The 15,562-nt window shown below is 41.9% G+C and overlaps 1 protein-coding gene across 6 annotated transcripts in view; it reads left to right on the top strand.

The window, feature by feature from the left end:
- psda (pleckstrin and Sec7 domain containing a) overlaps positions 1 to 15,562 on the top strand; it is an 89,312-nt gene that overhangs the window by 44,772 nt on the left and 28,978 nt on the right. For 4 of the 6 annotated variants that reach the window (XM_067611017.1, XM_067611018.1, XM_067611015.1 and 1 more), the window contains 2 exons: positions 15,272 to 15,469; positions 15,547 to 15,562. The exon at positions 15,547 to 15,562 is cut by the window's right edge and continues 65 nt beyond it. In XM_067611017.1, coding sequence (XP_067467118.1) covers positions 15,272 to 15,469; positions 15,547 to 15,562 — 214 coding nt within the window. Of the gene's footprint in view, positions 1 to 589; positions 1,063 to 13,237; positions 13,725 to 15,271; positions 15,470 to 15,546 lie in introns of those variants that run through there. The other 2 variants (XM_067611019.1, XM_067611020.1) reach the window with 2 other exon arrangements.

Genomic DNA, 15,562 nt, shown 5'->3' with positions numbered 1-15,562 from the left:
AATATAATGTAACACAGCAGCAAACACTTCTGTGTGTCCAGAGGAGGAGTTATAGTTATTAATTAATACATTAATAAAAACTTGTATCTACTGACAGCTGCATTATAAAGAGTTATAAGCATTTATTAATGCTTTACAGAATGATTATTAATACATTATAGAGTTATACACATTTATTAACTCTTTATAGACTCTTAAAGTGTTCAGTGTGTTTCACCTACAGTTCTACGTCTGAAAGTAGAAACTCTGGCAGCACGTGTTGGATAAAGAACAAGTTTACTGTGAGATGTTTTGATGACGTTCTGGAGTTTGAAGTTTCCTTGTGAGCGACGCAGCAGATTGTTGGAATGAATGAATGAAGTTTAAACAGATGTTCTCGCTGTGAATGAGTGAGGTTTGAGTCAGATAAAAACCTCCAGGAAGGTTGATGCAGTGAGAGGAAGGTAAGAGGAGACAAAGAGAGGAAGAGGGGAAGGAGAGGACAGAAGGGGGGGTGGGGGGGAGGAGCAGGAGGAGGAGGAGGAGGAGGAGGAGGAGGAGTCCTGGGTCAAACCGGGGAGGAAACACAAACCTCCTTCCCTTCAGCCGAGGAAAATAACTCAGCTGCTGAGACGAGACCAGACGAGGGGGAAGAGAAAGAGAGAAAGTTGTGGAGAGAAGCCGGCGCTGAGATTTTTATAGAGTGAAAGAAAGAGAGACAAAGAGGAGGAGGAGGAGGAGGAGGAGGAGCTGACCGAGCAGTGAGCAGAGAACAAACAGGACTTAGAGCAACTTCACAGAAACACGAGGAGAACTTTAACATGTTGAAGGATTAGTTTTATGATGTCATTGGTTTGTTTTATGATGTCATTGGTTTGATGTGTCGGTGACGTCGCTCGGTCACCCTCGGTAACGCCACCTCGGGCTCACGGCCATGGATGTGGATTGATTGGCGGCTGCCGCTGGCCTCTGACAGCGCAGTGGGCGGGGCCACGCTGACATGGCGAGCCACCTGCTGTGCTGGGGGGGCGGGGCTCTGGAGGACAGGTACCTGTACGCTCCGCCCTACCCTGCTGTGTACAGGTGAGTCTGTATATATTCTGTATCATAAATATGATGTGATGTAGTTTGATTGATCACATATTGATCAGTTCTCCTGAGATTCAGCTGATCAGCTCAGTCTGATATCAGATTCACTCGTCTTCATTCAAGATTTCAAGAGGAAAAAGTCCAAATTCTCTTATTGCAGCTTGTTAAATGTGAATATTTTCTGGTTTCTTTAGTCTCGATGACAGTAAACTGAAGATCTTTGAGTTGTGGACGAAACAAGACATTTGAGGACGTCGTCTTTGGGAAAAACTGATCAATATTTTTCACAATTTTCTGACATTTTATGGACCAAAAACTAATCAATTGATCAAGAAAATACTTGTTAGTTGCAGCTTTGGTGTTCATGTTGGCTTGTGTCTGATGTTGAAGGGGGATTATTTTGTTTCATTTTCAGTTGAAACTGTGGCAGATTTTGAGTTCTGAGTGTTAAACAGTTGAAGGAGCAAAGAGACCAGAATCAGAATCGGGAGACTTTAACAGCTGCAAACGTTGAGATTTTGTGGTTTGTGTCTTAACCATTGAGCTGATTTATTGTCTCTTTATTTTCCATTTAATGGACGATTCACAGAACATTTACTGCACCACCCATTTACAGAACTCGCGCTCTCTCTCTACATATATATATATATATATATATATACACATATTTATATATATACACATATAAATGTTTGTGTATATACAGACGGGTGACACATTAAAGGAAAACTGGTCCAGGTCTGGATGCTGGACCCCTACAGTGAGGGGGTCTGGGGGATCTGTTATGCTGGCATGGTTTGGGTCCACTTGTCCCCTTAGAGGGAAGGGTCACTGCTAATCAATACAAAGTAGTTGTGAGTGATCAGCTTTATCCTGATGGGAGTGGTCTCTTCCAGGATGATGATGATGGTCTGATTAAGATTAAATGATGTGAATCACATGTTACGACCTTCACAGTCACCAGATCTCAACCCAGCTGACGTGTTAGACAGCGCTCTGCATCATCATCATCACAACACTACATGAGGAAGACCTTTATGAACAATGATGTTCATCCCTCCAGAAGAGACACTGGAGAATCAATGAGGAACTATATATAAACATAGTACAAAAAGTAAGGAAATGTGTGTTTGGTAGATTATTTCTTTGTTGTAACGATGCTTCTTGGCAATAAATCTTATACCGTTGGAAAGCCTGTTTATTTCCCTTTTAAATGGTGCCACATTTGTGAGGAACATGCATTTGTGAGATGAGCAGCAGAGCTGAGTATGTGGGTTGCACCCATGAAAAATTTGCCAAAACTTCTCTGCTGATGCCAAACAGCTCATTCTGCCATTGACTCTTGTTTGGTGTTTGGTGGATTGGATGATTGAAGTTTGAAGAAACAAGACATATTGGCAATTTAACAATTTATTCATTTAACAAACAGGAGCCTCAGTAGCGTGTGGAAGAACCATACACAGCCACAACAGCCTGGCACCTCCTCCTCATGGCGTCCCATTCTTCAACCACCATTTGTCGCAAGTCAGCCAACGTGGTTGTGTTGGTCACTCTGGCACAAACAGCACGCCCAAGTGTTCAATGGGGTTGAGGTCAGGACTGCTGGCAAGCCGTTCCATCCTCTCCACTCCCAAATTCTGGAGGTAGTCTCTGATAAACCCGCTCTGTGGGGGCGAGCGTTGTCATCTTGGAGGATAGAGTTCTGTCCCAGACATTGGAGATATGGGATTGCCACTGGTTGCAGAATTTCATGTCGATATTTCTCTGCATTGAGATTGCCTCCAATGATGACAAGGTGCCAATCAGGCACCTGATTGGCAGCACCTGGGGGTACCAGAAGCTCAGAACAAGAGTCAGTAGCAACAGCAAAATAAGCTGTTTGGCATTGGCAGAGAAGATTTGGCAAATTTTTCATGGGCGCAACCCACATACTCAGCTCTGCTGCTCATCCCACAAATGCATGTTCCTTAAAAATGTGGCACCATTTAAAAGGGAAATAAACAGGCTTTCCAACGGTATAAGATTTATTGCCAAGAAGCTTCGTTACAACAAAGAAATAATCTACCAAACACACATTTCCTTACTTTTTATGCTAAGTTTATATATATATATATATATATATATATATATATATATATATATATATATATATATATATATAGGCACTAAAAGTAAAGTGAGGGTCTTTCAAAAGTAATGTCATGCATAGTTTTTATTGATCAGTTAACTTGATCCAAAGTTGAGTAAACAGCAGAAATCTAAAGCAAATCAATGTTTTCTCGGTTCACCTGCACACAGTGTTTCAGGTACTCGGCAGGTCGGTTGTTCCTGCATCTTGGAGAAGTTGCCAGAGTTCCTCTGTGGATTTCAGTGTCTCAGCTGCTTCTGTCTCTTCATGTTAATCCCAGACTGACTCCATGATGTTGAGATCAGAGACTGAAGATAGTTCTTTATGAGTCTGGCTGGATGTTTGTTGTCCTGCTGCAGAGGATCAGATGCCTCCTGATGCTGCTGCATTATGGAGAAGAATCTAAACACAGTACTGTATATATACTGTATATATATATATATATAAAGTAGTGTATATACTGTGTGTATATATATAGCGTATACACACACTGCTTAAAAAAATTAAGTGAACATTTAAATCACACATCAGATCTTGATGAACAAATTATTCAAGTTGAACATCTTTACTGACGTAAATTGTTTAAACTGTAGAGAACAAAATGACGTACCAACAGTCAGTGGAAACCAAAACCATCAACCCACTGAGGGCTGGATCCAAAATCACACCGGAAATCAAAGTAAAAAATTGAAATCACAGCTGATCCAACTCATAATATGACTCAGTAGTGTGTTTGGTCCCCGTGTGCCTGTATGTGATACCGACAACGTCTGGGCATGCTCCTGATGAGTCGGCGGATGGTGTCATGGGGGATCTCTTCCCAGACCTGGATCAGGGCATCAGTGAGCTCCTGGACAGTCTGTAGCGGTACTTGGTGGCATCGGATGCGCTGATACATAACGTCCCATAGTTGCTCCGTTGGATTTAGGTCCGGGGAACGAGAGGGCCAGTTAATGGCATCAATGCCTTTGTGATCCATGAACCGCCAGGCGTTGTCCTGCACCAGGAGGAACCCAGGGCCCAGTCCACCAGCATAAGGTCTGACCATTGCCCTGACGATTTCATCCCGGTACCTAACAGCAGTCAGGGTACCGTTGGCTATGACATGGAGGTCTGTGCGAGCCTCCTAGGATATGCCTCCCCAGAACATCACTGACCCACCACCAAACTGGTCATGCTGGATGATGTTACAGGCAGCATAACGTTCACCACGGCGTCTCCAGATTCTTTCACGCCTGTCACATGTGCTCAGTGCGAACCTGCTCTCATCTGTGGAGAGAACGGGGCGCCAGTGGTGGACCTGCCAATCCGGGTGAATGCCATCAAGCTGCACGGTGCTGGACTGTGAGCACAGGTCCCACTAGAGGACATCCGGCCCTCATGCCACCCTCATGGCGTCTGTTTCTGACAGTTTGGTCAGAAACATGCACACCAGTAGCCTGCTGGTCGTTCTGTAGGACTCTAGCAGTGCTCCTCCTGTTCCTCCTCACACAAAGGAGCAGATACCGGTCCTGCTGCTGGCTTGATGCCCGTCTACGGCCCTGTCCAGCTCTCCCCGTGTAACAGCTGGTCTCCTGGTATCTCCTCCATGCTCTTGAGACTGTGCTGTGAGACACAGCAAACCTTCTTGCAACTGCACATATGGATGTGACATCCTGGAGAAGTGGGACTACCTGTGCAACCTGATTGGGCTGCAGGTACCGCCTGATGCTACCAGTAGTGACAAAGACACTAGCAGAACACAAAATTAGAGAAGAATCAGGAAGGATCAGGAGAGAGCGATTGTCTGTGGCCACCACATGCAAAACCATTCTCTTTTTGGGGGTTGTCTTGCTTTTGCCTCTCCATTGCACCTGTTGTCACTTTCATTTGCACTAAAGCAAGTGAAACTGATTCACAATCACTTGTGCTTCCAGAATGATATCCCTGAAGTTTAACTGCCTTGGTGTTATAATATGACAATTGAGTGTTCCCTTAATTTTTTTGAACAGTGTATATAAAGTACTGTGTACACAGTGTATATGTATACTTTATGTATATATATATATATATATATACACAAAGTACTGTGTATATAGTATATATATACATACAGTGCTGTGTATACAGTGAATATATAGAGTGCTGTATATGAAAAGCTCCTTTTCATCTGCAGTCAGTGGGCGGAGGCAGTAAGTGATGCGCAGGTGAATTACATGAGCTGATTTAACTGCTGTGAAATTAGTTTCACACATTCTGTATGAATTATAATAACTTTGATCCTCTGACTTTTCCCCTAGTGCCATCATCTGGTCAAAAATACTTTGTTTTATGAGCAAATTACGGCAGAACTGATGACATCATCAGCCTCAGCTGTACTTTGTGTTGTTGATGTTAGCATTTAGCTCAAAGGGTTAGAGCCAAAACTTTATTTTTTCCCCAAAAGAAGCATGTTTATTTTCTACTGATGCAACTCAGTGAAATGTTTTCATGCTGCAGTCTTTTCTCTGAGATTCAAACCTGCAAATGAACCTTCAGATTAGACGACATAAAGATGTTTCATGGATCAGAAATGTCGGGTGATTGATTAACAGCACATGGAGGGTTAGTTTGAGCCTTCGTACCTTCTCGTTTATCAGAATGTGTGAACCCTTTGAAAGCTGCAGAGATCTGAAACTGTTCAGTCTGGATTAACCTCCGTTGTCTAAATGTTGTTTCAGAGGTTCTGAAACTTCAAATTAAAGAACCAAAACAAAGCAGCCCACATTCATTTTCTTTCAGTTTTACTTTACTCACACCTAACTTGTATATATTATATATCGTGTATAGACTAAATCCCTGTCAGTGGATGTTTCAAAGTCCTGAAAAACGCTTCATTGGGCCTCAATTATGAAACGTCCATACACACAGATTTGATCTTGTGCATTCAGGAAATTTACAAACGTTTGTCAGTTTCATTGGTGATTTAAAATGTTTGAAGGTAAGAACAAAATTTATGAGTATAAACAAATGTGTGTTTTGGTTGTTGGTCAATTCAGTGTCACTAAACAAAATAAAACACACTAACATCAGGGAGATACCAAATATATCTGTTTTTGTGTGAAATAAAAACAGCCATGTGATATAGCTGATATTAGATATTATGTGTTAGAAAGTGCCTTAGTGTCTTTGGGAAATTCAAGATCCGATTCGATCCAGATTCTTGGTGTCCAATTAGATTCAAAACTGATTCTCGGTTGAATGAATAGAAAAGGAGGCACAAATTTTAGCCTCTTGCTCCAGCACGCTGTGTGTCGTTAGTCCACTGAACTGCAGTGTGAAACATAACTGACAGTTATGATAAATGACAGTAAGTAAAGCTTTATTTATATAACACAGAGCAACAAAGAGCTTCACAAACACACACACAAAAGTAAAACAAATAGATTAACAAAATGATGTAATTTACAATATAAAATATAACTCGGCACAGAGAGAAACAGACCAAACTGAAATTAAACGACATGAGAACAGGAAGAATATAAATAGCGTTTAAAACAGTCCAAAGGTTCAGGTCTAATAGATTGTGGAAGATGGTTCCACAGACTTGGGGGTAAGGCTGCTAGCACGCCGTCAGCTTTTGTTTTGCGGGGACAGATAAAAGGTTGAGATTTGAGGATCGTGGCGGTTGAGAAGTGGAATGAGGAGGTCAGACATGTAGCTTTTGGCGAGGTCATGGAGTACCTCATACGTAATCAGCAGGATCTAGTTGAGTAGTTGATTCTGAATTTTACAGGAAGCCAATGGAGGGAAGCCAGAACAGGGGTGATGTGGGACCTACGGCTGGTTCTGGTTAGAAGTCTGGCTGCTGCATTTTGGACTAACTGCAAACGTTTTAGAGCAGACTGACTGAGGCAGGTGTAGAGGGGGATACACTAGTCTAGCCATGAGAAAATGAATGTGTGGATTAATGGTTCAAGATCAATAGAGGACAATAAAGGTCTTACTTTTGCAATATTTCTTAACTGAAGGAAACAGGACTGGACAAGCTTATTCACATGATGGTCAAATGTCATATATTGGTCGAAGATGATACCAAGATTCTTAGTAGTAGATTTGATGTTTGGTGAAGTGGACCAATAAACTGAGTAGCTGCAGTGGCAAAGTTATCAGGACCAATTAAAATAACTTCAGTTTTGTCAGGGTTCAGATGGAGGAAATTTCGAGTCATCCACTCTTTGGTGGCAGCTAAACAATGTGTTGATAAAGGTCACTGTCAGCAGCTCTTCTATTTTTAAAAAGTTAACTAAATTAGATAATTGATTAATGTGGAAGAATCTTACAGTCTTTCAATAATGAAATGAAAGTGTAATTTACTGACCAACATGACTGGTCTTTTGTAAAAACAGAAGTTGAAGAAGATATGAATTGGTAAGAATTTCACCCACCTCCTAGTGTTGAAGCTAAAATAAGGGTTAAATTGCTTTTTAATGCTTTAAACCCTGGAAGGGTGTCGTTGCTTGTTGTTATTTCATTCATAGTCGTATGGCTGCCAAATTGGATCAATAAGTTCAGTGATATCCGAGTTGCACGCTGTAAAAACCTTTAGAACTTTGATGATTCTGAACTGAGAGCGTCTTTTTGTCAGATCTAAGAGAAACACATGTTTGTTAAGGTTCTGCTGATGATAACGGTGTGATTGATGTTTGTGCGTTCTGGTTTGACAGAATTATGATTCTGAGATTACGAGGTATAAATTTTGATGCATATTGCATCTCTCTATGTGGACGAAGGAGAACAAAGCTGTGATGTGCTCAGGGAGGAATCTGCATCATCTGCATTTGACTAAAAGCAGATCTGAACTTTGATAACAAGGTCATGTGACCCTCAGGTTACTCTGGATCCCCTGAGCAGCGTCCTGAAGACTTTCTGTGTTTTTGTTGAGTTTGAGTGTTAAGCTGCTTGAACTCGGTGATCTGACTCAGCAGTAACTCGGCTCTGCATCACTTCTAACAGAATTCATAATGAACCTTCCTGTTTTTAGTGAAGTTTCTGCTGAACTAAACTCCCCCAGGCTCTCAGAGGGTCTCCTCTGCAGTTTGGAAGAAGTTTTCTACCAGCATCTATTATAGATCAAGCATCAGTGAGGCCTTACTGAACTCGTAAAAGCTGTTTACAGCCATCTGAAGCAGAAGAAACACAAACTGGATTTCAAAGATTGACAGTTAATCACGAGGACATTTATGCAGTTTATACAGTTTCTTTTTGGCATTAGATAAGACTGACGGCGATCTCCAAATGAATTCCAATGTGTGATGATGAATGGAGTGGTAAAGTAATAATTAATGATGGAGTTATAACTTTTACTTTCACCTAATGACAATTTGTTTTTAGTGTCCAGACCAGATGGAGGAGGTTGTTAGTCCAGACTATCCTCTCAAGGAAAGGATGATATAGTGTTTCATATCAGCTTGTGTAGATATTCTGTGTCTGTGTAGTCATAGACGTAAACTGATGAATAAAAAGAAATGTCAAAGACTTTTTTGAGTGTATTTAGGAACAGTGTCTCCATGATAGTCTGTCCACCAGAGAGCACTGACAGATGTATTTATTAACCGCTGGAGTTTCTTTTACACTGTAAAATGTCTCAAACACTTTATATCTGGCTCACTATCGTAAATAATAACAATGTAAAAGAAATAGATGATAAAAAAATTACAGAAATCTTACATCAAAAATGTCTATGTGATGTATTTGTTTTTTTTTTAATAACTGGAATTTTAAAGCTTGATATCAAACATCAAGACTGATCAGTATCCCGAAAAATGCAGATACACATCGTTCAGGCTATAAGTATGTGTGTGTGGTGGGGGTCAGATACCTTTAGACAATCCAACAAGCTTTCATTTGAAGCATAATTGTGTTTTTTCTTCAAACCACCACAATGACGTAAGTAGTTATTTTAACCCAAATATGATCTTTCATGAACTCTAACCAAGTAGTCTTTCAGCCTAAACCCAAACACAACCAAACCAAACTCTACCCTAACTCAACCCAAACACAACCCTAACCCAACCCAAACACAACCCTAACCCAACCCAAACACAACCAAACACAACCCTAACCCAACCCTAACCCAACCCAAACCCAACCAAACACTACCTTAACCCAACCCAACCAAACACAACCCTAACCCAACCCAAACACAACCCTAACCCAACCCTAACCCAACCCAAACCCAACCCAACCAAACACTACCTTAACCCAACCCAAACACAACCCTAACACAACCCAAACCCAACCCTAACCCAACCCAAACACAACCCTAACCCAACCCTAACCCAACCCAAACCCAACCCTAACCCAACCCTAACCCAACTCAAACACAACCCTAATCCAACCCTAACCCAACCCAAACACAACCCAAACACAACCCAAACACAACCCTAACACAACCCTAACCCAACTCAAACACAACCCAAACACAACCCAAACCCAACCCAAACACAACCCAAACACAACCCAAACACAACCCAAACCCAACCCTAACCCAACCCAAACCCAACCCAAACACAACCCAAACACAACCCTAACCCAACCCTAACCCAACCCAAACCCAACCCAAACACAACCCTAACCCAACCCAAACACAACCCAAACACAACCCTAACCCAACCCAAACACAACCCAAACACAACCCTAACCCAACCCTAACCCAACCCAAACACAACCCTAACCCAACCCAAACACAACCCTAACCCAACCCAAACCCAACCCTAACCCAACCCTAACCCAACCCTAACCCAACCCAAACACAACCCTAACCCAACCCAAACCCAACCCAAACACAACCCTAACCCAACCCAAACCCAACCCAAACACTACCTTAACCCAACCCAACCAAACACAACCCTAACCCAACCCAAACACAACCCTAACCCAACCCTAACCCAACCCTAACCAACCCAAACCCAACCAAACACTACCCTAACCCAACCCAACCAAACACAACCCTAACCCAACCCAAACACAACCCTAACCCAACCCTAACCCAACCCTAACCCAACCCAAACCCAACCAAACACTACCTTAACCCAACCCAACCAAACACAACCCTAACCCAACCCTAACCCAACCCAAACCCAACCAAACACTACCTTAACCCAACCCAACCAAACACAACCCTAACCCAACCCTAACCCAACCCTAACCCAACCCAAACCCAACCAAACACTACCTTAACCCAACCCAACCAAACACAACCCTAACCCAACCAAACACAACCCTAACCCAACCCAAACCCAACCAAACACTACCTTAACCCAACCAAACACAACCCTAACCCAACCCTAACCCAACCCTAACCCAACCCAAACCCAACCAAACACTACCTTAACCCAACCCAACCAAACACAACCCTAACCCAACCCTAACCCAACCCTAACCCAACCCAAACCCAACCAAACACTACCTTAACCCAACCCAACCAAACACAACCCTAACCCAACCAAACACAACCCTAACCCAACCCAAACCCAACCAAACACTACCTTAACCCAACCCAACCAAACACAACCCTAACCCAACCCTAACCCAACCCAAACCCAACCAAACACTGCCTGTAACAGTTTCTAGTTAAAGCTTGTTGTGTGTAACACTGTCTCACAGTAACAGATTGCTAAAGTTAAACTGATGTTATGTTGCTGATATATTGACTCATACCGGGTTAAACTTTAGCCAGTTAGTTATTTTCAGTGTGTAACATTTCACTTTCAGTCTGAGCACAGTTACATTTAACACTAACAGAACTGGAAATAAACCAGAGTATTTGATCTACATCTGATCGTGTGTTGTGACTCAGTTCAGACCACTGTTGACTATTTGGTAGGAACCAGTGGACAGCTACAGACAGGGTAGGAAGTATTTAGAGACGGACAAACACGTCTGTGGTTTGAGTCTGAACATGAGATTTAATGACAAACTGAAATAGAATAAGAACAGACTGGTCATTTCAAACTGGACCAACAGGAAGATGTTTCTTCTATTTGTTTTAATCTGAATGTTGGTGTGTTGTGTGTCAGTGTTTAATCTGAATGTTGGTGTGTTGTGTGTCAGTGTTTAATCTGAATGTTGGTGTGTTGTGTCGGCAGTTTGCTTGTTGTGGTTTCAGACTGGATGAATGAAAGCTGACTGACACACCCTGGAAAATAACAGTGTGTCTGTTTCATGAAGTCTTTCTCTATATTTGTTCATTATTCTCTCTCTTTGCCTGTTTTCTCTTTGGATCTACGTCTGAAACACAAAACAGGACAGAGAGAAAGAAAGGAAGTCTTTCTTTTCCTCTTTCTCTGATCAATCCATCATACAGTGGTTGAGTTGTTCAACATGAAATAGTTGCCGTCACTAAACCTGACTGTTGTGCAACAAAGTTCATTTCTGATTAGGTAGTTTATATTGAGTATTTGTTCGTGAATGCAGCATGTCAGCAGCTGTTTTAATCAGTCTGCGTATACGACTTTATAATATTTCTTCATATCTTGGAGGGACTGCGCGTTTTAATTCTAAACAAGGGAAACAGTAGATTTGTTTTAGTCAGATGGACTAAAAGCAGCAGCAGACACATAAATACTCTCCAGCTTCCATCATCTGGACCTGTGTGTCTGTTTCTGTTGAATCAGTGGACGTGAGCGCTGCAGCCAGAGATGGACCGGCCCCCCGGTGGCTGCTGGGTAAGAAAAATAAGAAAACAAGCGTTTCCTGGCGTCCTGTTGAGTGAGGTTCCCTTGCCGCTGCTGCTGGAGAGGTTATTTCTGTCCTGGTTGAATGGGTGGTGTTGGACAGAAACATCCGGACTCACATTCACTCTGCTCTCTCTCTCCGGCTGTGGAGGCGGGAGCAAAGCAGCGGTCATTTTAGTTTTAGTGTTTTGATAAAAATGCATAAATGTTTTAATGGAACTGTAGTCATATGTGGTGATTAACACAAACACAACGTCAGACTGAATGGAACAAGTTCAGTCCCATAATTAAGACTAAACATATTGAGGTTGGTCAGTTGTTAGTTGTTTATGATGTTTCTTCTTCATGTTTTCATATATTTATGAACTGGACTCATCAGACTCGGTTTATTATTAGTATACAACACACAAAGAAGAATAAAGAATATAAATAGAGCAAAAGTAAGGTCATAATAAATAATGAAATAAACAATAATATTACAATTAAATCTTAAATCTATTTACAGAATGGAATAATAATAGTTGTGAAATGGGATGTAAAACCTGACATGAAGGATTGACTTTATATAAAAATGAAATATATGAAGGTAACGAGCAAAATTAAATGTGCAATAAATAATTAAATAATGTTGAATGAAATATACAACAGTGACGACATAATAAAGACAAACAGCAGAGTTACTGAGCAGCATGAAGCCGATCAAACTGTTCACACGTCATCAGATCAGAATCAGGACCGAGTCATCGTCCGTGTTCTGGTTCAGATCGATCATCATGTGTTACTCAGAGCAGCAGAGGTCATGACGTCTCCTCGCGTCCAGCTGCTGTAACTCCTTCAGCTTAGATCCAGTTTACTGTTGTTACTATCAGCTGAATCTTAAATATGAGAAGCTGAAGTCATTACCTCATCGATGAGTCGACTCCTCGCTGCAGCTCGAGAAACGCTAAGTTACCGAGACGTTTCCCCGGCAACCACACAGTTGACTCACGTTTCAGAACCGAGGCTCCCAAACGCTATTGATCTCTGAATTAATGGATTTTGGCATTTTCATGCATTTTCAACCAGACGAGTTTCATGTTGATCAGAAACTGTGAGAAACATGAATCAGACTTTTCTCAGTTCACACCCGTTTCACTTCCATACAGCAGTAAGACTGCTGGGAGACGGGTTCAGATCATAAGAATAATAAAGGTTATTTATGTAGCACCAGGAAGTTCTCTACAATGACAAAATGAAAACACAAAAAACACCAAAATCTAAAATTGAAAAAGGGAATAATGTAAAAATACATTTTCAGAAGCAATATATAAAACAGAAGAATAGAATCTGAGTAGCAGAGGTGGAAACATTGGATCCTACATTTCCCATAATGCCCCTGGAGAGTGTCTTCCTGCCTTTAAACACTCACTCACTCCTCTTTACACCTCATGTTTGTAACACAGACTTTCAAATGTCAGAAGGCTATTGTCTGATGACATCACTATGACATCATCAGGTTATTTTCACCTCATCATCATACAGCATCTCACAGGAGGAGGAGGAGGAGTAGCTATGATGAAGAACTCTAAATATGTGTTTAAATATGCAGAAGAAAGATGAGAGTAGTTTGACGTTGACCTGGAACACCTGACGAGTGTGTGGAGGGAAGTTCAGAGCATGAAGGGAAGCAGATGAAGTCCACGCTGCTCTTCAACCACTTCCCTCTTTCTGGCTCTCATTCACAACTCTGACGTTTCCTCCCGACGGTCGAGCTGTTAAACAGAGTTTGTTGAAGATCAGCTGATGGAGAACGGACACAGTATCACAGCAGCAGCGGCAGCGGCAGCGGAGAGGTGCGTTACATTAATAATAATACGGCTCTCTGCCCGGGTGGAGTGAGAGGACAGGAGGCTGTATTGATCCCTGAGGGGACGCCGGTCGATGCAGCAGAAAGTCTGCAGTTATAAATAGTCTGCAGCCAGCGAGGCTGTTAAAGGAAACATCAGCTCTACATGTTCACACAGACCAGAAGCAGAGAACATGTATGAAGTTTGCTTGATGAAACTTAGTGGAGTTTGCATGTGATTTGTCTGGATGTGATGATTTGCATCGAGGACAGGTGGAGCTGGTTGTTTGATGTTTGTTTATCATCAGATATGAGAATCAGGAAACTAAAAACAGCTGATATGAGTCTGAATTCTGACAAACTGTGTTCAAATTTGACTGTTGAGTTGATCCTCCTTTTAAAAAGATAATTTTTGAGTCATTTTGAGTATTTGAGCTTTAAACCAGCATGAATTAGACGTCTAACACGTGTTTCTGTCCTCAGTCTGATGTGTCAGTGTGTGATGTGTTATTGAACCTACAGAGACTCTGCAGCTCCGCTCGGCTTTACGGAGCTTTATAGTGAGTTACAGCTCGTTGTTTATCTGTCCGGCTGAAACTTTACTGTTCTGGTTCACTCTCAGCGTCTCATAGCGTCGCCACTGTTCACTACCTGCTCACAGTTAGCTGTAGACTAGCTGGTGAACATAGTGGAGCATTTAGCAGCTAAAGAGTCAGATATTTCCTTCAGGAGCTGGTAGAGAGCAGAAACAGCTGTTTTCATCCGGGGAAACTCAGATATCACAGGTTTGTCTGATATCACGTCTCAGCTGGACAGATTTCAGATGGAATTTATTAAACTTTGATTAAACCAAATGTTTCAAACCAGTGTTTGCTGTCTGAAATAAAGCGTCGTTGTGTCCTGCAGGAACGTTTTCTTACATTTTATTAATTAAACAGAAAGTTTTCAGTCAGTTGGCTGTTCTGCTTCCTGAAGTTTGATGTCATCATATTATTCTATTAATCTGCACCATGACTACTCACACCTCGCACTCCCTGTTTACACGGTAACCACGGCAACACACAACACTCACCAGATTACTGCTGATACTAAAGAAAAAGTCTACGAGGTTAAATCATCAACATGATCTTCAGTTCTGCTCTGTGTTGTGACCTTTGACCTCTCGGTTTCTGGTAACAGTTTTCAGTAAATCAAATTGCTGAATAAAATGTTATAATTAATTCATAATCACCTCGTTTGTTCTCATTGATATAAAAAAAAATATAACAGTTTGTTGTATCTGTTGGTTTTAGTTGAATTTAAATATAAATATGATAACAGTGTGTTGTATCTGTTGGTTTTAGTTGAATTTAAATATAAATATGATAACAGTGTGTTGTATCTGTTGGTTTTAGTTGACATTAATTATAAATATGATAACAGTTTGTTGTATCTGACAGGCTTTAGTTGAAAGGAGGAAGTGTGAAGAGGAACGAACCCTTCGTTATTCTCGTTAGGAGAATAAGGATGTGAAAGTCCTGACATGCTGCCTCCTCCCTCTCTGTGTTGTATCAGGGAGCGTCCGATGAACCGCCCCCCTGAGCTGCTGTACCCGCAGGCCGACGTGGCGGAGCGCCTGGCGCTCGGCGGCAGCGACGACGCGCTGGCGAACGGTACGAAGGCCGACCTGCAGGCCGCCAGACGGCTCGCCAAACGCCTCTACGGCCTGGACGGCTTCAGGAAGTCTGACGTGGCTCGACACCTCGGCAAGAAGTACGTGTGTGTTCCTGTCGTTAATAATTCAAATAATTCAGTTTGATTGACGTTTGGCTGCCTCTCTGTCTCCATAGTAACGAGTTCAGTCAG

Source organism: Thunnus thynnus, chromosome 14 (genome assembly GCF_963924715.1).
Source record: "Thunnus thynnus chromosome 14, fThuThy2.1, whole genome shotgun sequence".
Taxonomy (NCBI): Eukaryota; Metazoa; Chordata; class Actinopteri; order Scombriformes; family Scombridae; genus Thunnus; species Thunnus thynnus.
This window is presented reverse-complemented; position numbering and strand designations above follow the sequence as displayed.